The sequence below is a fragment of the Penaeus japonicus genome, unplaced genomic scaffold (assembly GCF_977035675.1).
Source record: "Penaeus japonicus unplaced genomic scaffold, GWHDUDI00000001_assembly GWHDUDI00000040, whole genome shotgun sequence".
In the NCBI taxonomy this organism is placed as follows: domain Eukaryota; kingdom Metazoa; phylum Arthropoda; class Malacostraca; order Decapoda; family Penaeidae; genus Penaeus; species Penaeus japonicus.
Genome location: NW_028234442.1, coordinates 9,927,529 through 9,935,028, shown reverse-complemented (window position 1 = coordinate 9,935,028; position 7,500 = coordinate 9,927,529). Strand labels below are relative to the sequence as shown.

Sequence of the window (7,500 nt, the reverse complement as noted above, 5' to 3'; positions counted from 1 at the left end):
AGAAAGAAAGGAAGAAAGTGCGAAGGAGGGGGAAAGAAGAGACAAAGTGAAAGGATGGACAAAAGAAGACGATGACGAAAACAGTGAGGAAGGGAAAGGGAGGTTCACCAGTAATTATTGTGATGATAATAGCATTGGTGATGATTATCAGGACACCAAGATAATGAGTTATTATTTTATTTTGACATATTGATTTTGTTTTGGTTGTTTTGTTGTTTTCTTTTTTTTGCAATGTCGGTTCTTCTGTCCGATTGTCAGTACAACATATATTATCAATCCCGAGTGTGCTGTGAAAGTCTAATTAAGGTTTTAAAATAATCTAGTTACGCGGTAGAAAGAGAGACCGCAAAGAGACCATACCCCTTTCCCTTCACTACCCGTTGAAGTCTCCAGCTCTCGCTGTTTTGTCCAGATGGTATTTTCGCAAGGTCGTTGAACTGTCGCCACTCTACGGCAATGGCACACCATATTTCACTACCCATGGCCGATATTTAAGGGGAAACTATATTATATAAGATTATTGCTTCTGAGGTATCGCTTACAACAACCAATAGTAATGATAATAATAATAAAAATAACAACAACAACAAAAAAGAAGTAGTACTACTACTACTTTTATCATTGGTAATGCTATTGCTATAATGATTATTTGATTTTTTGTTATTGTTATCGTCATTATTATTATTATTATTATTATTATTATTATTATTATTATTATTATTATTATTATTATTATTATTATTATTATTATTATTATTATTGTTATTGTTATTGTTATTGTTATTGTTATTGTTATTGTTATTGTTATTATTATTATTATTATTATTATTATTATTATTATTATTATTATTAATGTTATTATTGTTATTGTTATTATCAGTCCTTTTTTTGTTATTACTATTGTCATTGCTGTTGTTCTTATTGTTCTTATCCCTTTTAATGGAATAATGCAAAAAAATGATGATGAAAATAAGAACACACACACACACACACAATTAATGATCATAGTGTCATTTTTATCATATGAATATGTGCAAATGCAATATCCGTATAATTTAACTGCTGGAATATGTAAACAGGGTTTTGCAGTGCTCGTAAGTCTCTTCGTATGTAACTCTGTCTACGTCTATGTCTAACGCTCTGTCTCTGTCGTTCCAGGGTGTGGTGGAGGAAGGCCGGGGTCGAGCCTCCGCCTCCAAGGTGTCCAAGATAGCGGGGATGTTCCAGGGCGGCGGCGGCGGAGGGGGCGGGGGCGGCGGGGGCGGGGGAGTGCGCGGGGTCGCGGAGAACGATGACGCGGCCCCCAGCGCCGCCCCTGAGCCCAGCGGGCCCCAGCACGCCACGGTGGTCCGCACGGAGTCGCACCTGGCCCGCTTCAACACGGCCCGCGCGCTCTTCGAGAAGATGGGGCAGAGCGAGGGCGGCGTCTCGCAGCCGCCGCGCGCCGCGCCCTCGGTAGCCGCGCTCTCCGCCAGAGTGCCCCCTCCCGCCGCCTTCGGGGGCAAGGTGGGCGCGGGGCAGGCCAGGGCGCAAGACAAGGGCGAGGGCGAAACCAAGAGAGCGGGCGTGGGCCGCGCGGGCGCCGGCACGCACCACTTCGGGCGCAGGAGCGGCAGTGAGGAGCGCCCCGGGGGAATCGGCTCCCGAGTGGGCCGCGGCGAGTCGCTCTCCCCCGCGCGGTCCCTCGGCGGCGCCTCCACTTCATCCTCCCGCTCGGGCTCGCCTAGCCCCGCCCGCACCAACGGCCACGCCCACCACAGCGACCAGGACAGCGGTGGGGGCGGGCCCGGGGGAGGGGCGGGGCCGGGGGGAGAGCTGGTGGGCGGCATGGCGGGGCTGCGGCGCCCCGGCTCGTCCTCCAGCCGTTCCCTCTCCACCTCGAGCACGGAGTCCGAGCCCACGCCGCGCCGCTGGCCGCCTTCCGCCGGAGGAGGCCGGACGACGGCGCCGCTCCACCCCGAGGCCCCCGGCACCAACTCCTCCGGCACCGCGCCCGCCCGCCCCGAGACCTTCAAGTCGGACCTGACGGCGGAGCTGCGGCGCGCCCCGAGGCCCGACAAGCCCGAGAAGCCGGCCAAGCCCGAGAGCCTGGACCGAAGGTCGGATCCTTAGTCACTGCTTGTTGGTCTCTTGGTTCCCTAGTCGACAGAGACAGAATACAACCGTGTCTGACGACAAAAACCGCGACGCACGAGCAGCACCAGGAGCTGATCGCGCGGCACAAGAACTGGTTCCAGTCCTTCTCCAAGAGCCGCTCCTCGCCCACGGGGTCGCCCTCCAAGCCCGACCACAGACCCACCTCGCCCTCCAAGGCCGCCGAGTGGGAGCCGCGCCCACCCTCGCCCTCCAAGGCCGACGGCAGAGGCCTCCATTCGTCCAAGTCCGATCTCAGGTAAGGCTCGTGGAGCTTCATATCAGAATTGCGTGAGAGAGAAAGAGAACGAGAACGAGAACGAGAACGAGAACGAGAACGAGAACGAGAACGAGAACGAGAACGAGAACGAGAACGAGAACGAGAAAGATAGAGAGAGAGATTTTCAGCCAGAGACACAGACAAAAAGACAAAGACGCACACGCACACGCACACGCGCACGCACAACTACACACACACACACACACACACACACACACACACACACACACACACACACACACACACACACACACACATCTCTCTCTCTCTCATCTCTCTCTGCTCTCTCTCTCTTTCGGCTCCTCTACTCTGGGCTTCTTCTCTTTCTTCTCTCTCTATTCTCTCTCTATCTCTCTCTAACTCTCTCTTACTCTCTCCATCTCGTATGCTCTTGCTATGCTACTCTGCCATCTCTCTCTACCGTCTCGTCTACCTGCTCTTCGACCTCCTCTCTACTCTACTCTCTTACCCGCTCTGTCTCTACCTACTTCTCTACCTACTATCTACCTGCTCTCAACTCTCTGTACCCTCTCTACATCTCTCTACATCTCTCGACCTCTCTTCTACCTCTTCTCTTACCTCTGCTCTAACCCGCTACTACCTGCTCTATACACCTCTCTCTACCCTGTTCGCTATCTAATCTCTCTCTCTCTCTTCTCTGATCTCTCTATGCTCTCTAGCTCTCTAAGTTCTCTCTATTCTCGTCTCTATCTCTCTATCCCTACCTCTATCTCTCTCTATCGCTCGATCTCTCTATCTCTCTATCATATATATCCGATATCTATATCTATTATATGCTATTATCTCTATCTCATATCTACGGATCCTATATTCTATATCTAATCTATATCTATTATCTATATCTATTAATCGACATCCTATCATCTATCATCTAACCTCTACATTCTTACAATCATACAGTCTACAGTCTACAATTCCTATCATCTACACTCATACATTCACATCGTACATCTAATATCTCCTCAATATCTATAATCTATATCTATATCTATATCATATATCTAATCTATCTATATCCCTCAGTCTCTATCGTCTATGATCTATATCCCTCTATCTCTAATCTCTATATCTATATCTATATCCCTCTCTCTTATAATCCCTCGCTCTCTCATGGACTCCACTAGCTGCTCTCACATACTCCCTGCTCTCTCTCGCATACTCCCTCTGCTTCTCTCTCTTCTATGGAGCTCCCTCCTCTCTCTCTCTCTCATCCTCCCTCTCTCATTAACTCCACTCTCTCTCCCATCCCCACTCTTCTCATACTCCCTTCTCTTCTCTCTCTCTCTATCCCTGCCCCTCTCTCTGCTCTCACAATAGCTCCCTACTCTCTCTCTCGCACAGTACTCCCTCTCTCTCTCCTCCAACATACGCCCTCAGTGTACCTCCCGGCTCTCTCTCACAGACTCACCTCTCTCTCTCGCTCTCTCTCTCTCACCATACTCGCCTAGACTTCTCTCTCTCTCTACTCTCACATACTCGGCCTCTCTCGCGTCATCAAGACTTTCCCTTCGTCTTCTCGTCTCTCTCTACTCTCTCTCTCTCTCTGCTTCTCTCTCTCTCTCCTCTCTCTCTGCTCTCTCGCTCGAACAGGCTTTCTCTATCTCTCTCTCGTCTCTCACATACTATCTCTCATTCCATCCTCTTCGTTTTCTCTCATCCTTTCTTCTCTCCCTCTCCACGCGCTGCCCTCCCCACACCCCCACCCCCTCCCACTCCCCTCGCCTCTCCCTCTCCCCACTCCCGCCCCTCTTCATTTCTTGCATTCTCACGTCCTCCTCCTAAGCTTCTCTCCCACGTTGCGCATTCTCTCCCTGCTCCCTCTCTCTCCCACCCAAGCATCTCACTTCTCTCCCTCTCCCTATTCCCCTCGCTTCCCTGCCCGCCCCTCGTTGTCCTTTCCTCCCTCCACGTCTTAAGCGCGGCTCCCTGCGCCCTCTTTTCCCCCACCCCCCTCATATCCAACCACGCATAGATCCAGGCCACGTGCACCACCACCTCAGCTCAACCACATTACCCACTCCCACTTACACCACTCTGCCGCCTCCTGCCACAACCCCTGGTGGACACCGAGTTTGGTAGTGGCAAGACCCACTAGTCAGCACTTTCGGTTAGTGATCGTGCGCGGTAAGGCGTGTGGTCGAAACCGATTACACATAAGCATATAGAATAACGCTAAGTAAGTAAGGAACCTCTACACTCGGCGAGATGTGAATGCGACTTCAGCTGATGACTACATAGCAGCAGTCAAGGCTGTGCTGTCATACATCAGATTGGAGATAATGGACTGCAATGTTGTCTCTCCTTAAGGGTGGGGGGGGTATGAGGCGATGGGCCATAGCCGAGGGAAATTTGAGTAAACGCACACGCACACGCACACAGGATTCTCAGTAATGACGTCACATAGCATACGGAGCCACAGCTTGAGCTTACACAGTGCATAGACTGTGAATCTTGCAAGCACGCACACACGCACACGCTCACACGCTCACGCATACGTACGCGCACACAGTGTGTTTATGCTTCTGTTTGTATTTATATGAATGGTTGAAAGCAAACCAGTAAGAAAGGCGCGGGTCCTTCGGCAGATCTCCGAGAGGCGCGGAGCCGAGCGAGGAGGCGGCAGCGGCGACGAAGGAGAGGGAGGAGGAAGGCCGAGGAGGAGGAGGAGGAGGAGGAGGAGGAAAGGGACTGGTGAGCGAGCAGGATGCGTGGTCGTCGGTCCTGCAGAGTCGATACGGCACGAAGGCCAAGGATATCCTCAGCCCCAGGTGAGTGGGTTCTTTGGGCGGGGTGGGCGTGGAGGGTGGGTTTATTGTGAATTATTAACTCCATCACCATTGCTGTCACTTTCACCTTCACTTTCGCCTTTAACTTCAACTTCAACTTCAACTTCAACTTCACCAGCATTACCGCCAGCTTTATCTTCATCTTCAATTTTGTCATTGGTTAACTAACCATACTAACAATGGTAAAAATAATAATATAATCGTTTTTATTATTATTGTAATAATTATATGATATGTTATTGTTATTTTGATATGATAAAATACTATACAATAGTAGTAATGATAATAATAATAATAATAATAATAGTCAATGTAACATTACTGATAATGTTGCAAATAATGATAATGGTAATAGAAATAATAACGGTAATAATGGTAATAATAACATAAATAATAACGAAAAAATGATAATGATTGTGATTATTATTATTTTCATTATTATTGTTAGTATTTTCATAAATATCATTATCCTTGCCATTATCATTATTATTATTTTCCGTTTGTTTGTTTTATTCGTCTACCATTGTTTTCACACTCAAAATGCGCAATTAAATCAAACTCGAGATACGAGCGATTCAATTAGCTAGAGTCTCACGCGTGCGGATCCATTCTGCTTTCATTTGCAAGCGGCTTTTGAGGCGAGGGGTCGCGTGAGGGAGCATTTTCTTTGCAACCGAAGCAAGGAGTTTTCTTTTTCAGTTGCTTTGGCAGGCAGGGTGTGTTTGTGACTTGCTTTGACAGGCTTTGTGTGTTGATTGTTGTGTGTTGTTTGCTTTCATATTATTGTTTATATATGTGTATATATATATATATATATATATATATATATATATATATATATATATATATATATATATATATATATATATATATATATATTATTTCCTATCACATCATTAGTATATCATGGTAGCAAAATAGAAGACGTCATTTGAGCGCGATTGAGAACGCAAGAGGAACAGGCAGGGAGGGTTCTCACCCATTATAAAAAGCCCGGACGCGAGGAGCGGGTTGTGAAAGTAAGAGTGCCAACAGACGTGATGGCAGCTTCAACAGGAAGGAGCACCGGCGCCAATTAAAACGATGCCAGTTCCATCAAAAAGGATATTGGTGCCACCTTGAAGGATACTCTTGCTATCAGATAAGATATTAGTGTCAACAGGGAGATTAGCAGTGCCTAAAATTAAAGGTAACAGTGCCCTCAGGAACGATAGGATTGCTATCGGTTTCACTAGGAAGGAAATCAGTGCCAGCAGCAATGATACCAGTGCCACCAGGAACGACACTAGTTCAGGCAAAAAGGATGCCATTACCAACAAGAAGGATAGTCGTGGCAACAGGAAAGTCAACAGTGTCAACAGGAAGGATAGTGCCAACGGGAAAGATAGCAGTGCCATCGAAAACGATACTATTGCAAAGAGGAGGAAGGGTTTCAAAGCCAAGGGGAAGGATAGCAGTGCCTTAGAACTCTTTCTGAGGTGATGCGTGTTTGTGTTTGGGTGGCACCATACCGAGTGGCACCATAGCGAGTGGCACCGAGGGAGAATAGTGTTGTTAGGAGGAGGAGGAGGAGGAGGAGGAGGAGGAGGAGGAGGAGGAGGAGGAGGAGGAGGAGGAGGAGGAGGAGGAGGGAAGAGGAAACGAATAGAAAGCTGTGGACGTGCTCACAGATGTATAGATGAATTGATTGGTATATGGATGTATGTATTTACGAAGATGACTGGAATTATGTTATAGAAGCTGAATATGATCGTGGTGTTAGTGGTGACAGTGATGATGGTGGTGGTGGTGATGATGATGATGATGATGATGATGATGATGATGATGACCATAATAATAAATACGTACCCATATTGATTCATGGACGCTCGCTCGCACGCACGCACGCACGCACGCACTGCAGTAGACTCAATGTGCAATATCACCTGTGCCTTCGGGCTGTCGGGTGCTTTGTATGTGCGTGCGTGCATACGTGCCGAGCCGTCGTGGTGACATTCTGACCTTTTGCCTCGTTTTTCCCTCTACGCTCTCTCTCTCTCTCTCTCTCTCTCTCTCTCTCTCTCTCTCTCTCTCTCTCTCTCTCTCTCTCTCTCTCTCTCTCTCTCTCTCTCTCTCTCTCTCTCTTCTTTCCTTCCTTCATCTGTCCTTCCCTCCCTCTCCTCTCTCCCTCTTTTCTTCCCTTCCTCCCTCCCTCCTTCCTTCTTTCCCCTTTCCTTCTTCCCTCCTTCCATTTCCCATTCCCTTTCTCTTCGCTTCATACTTTGTTTCTCTCGTAATTTC

At 48.0% G+C, this 7,500-nt stretch overlaps 1 protein-coding gene across 1 annotated transcript in view; it reads left to right on the top strand.

The window, feature by feature from the left end:
- LOC122254623 (uncharacterized) overlaps nucleotides 1-7,500 on the top strand; it is a 159,671-nt gene that overhangs the window by 151,675 nt on the left and 496 nt on the right. The window contains exons 5-7 of the mRNA XM_086533921.1: nucleotides 1,159-2,099; nucleotides 2,156-2,392; nucleotides 5,020-5,202. Coding sequence (XP_086390047.1) covers nucleotides 1,159-2,099; nucleotides 2,156-2,392; nucleotides 5,020-5,202 — 1,361 coding nt within the window. The remainder of the gene's footprint in view (nucleotides 1-1,158; nucleotides 2,100-2,155; nucleotides 2,393-5,019; nucleotides 5,203-7,500) is intronic.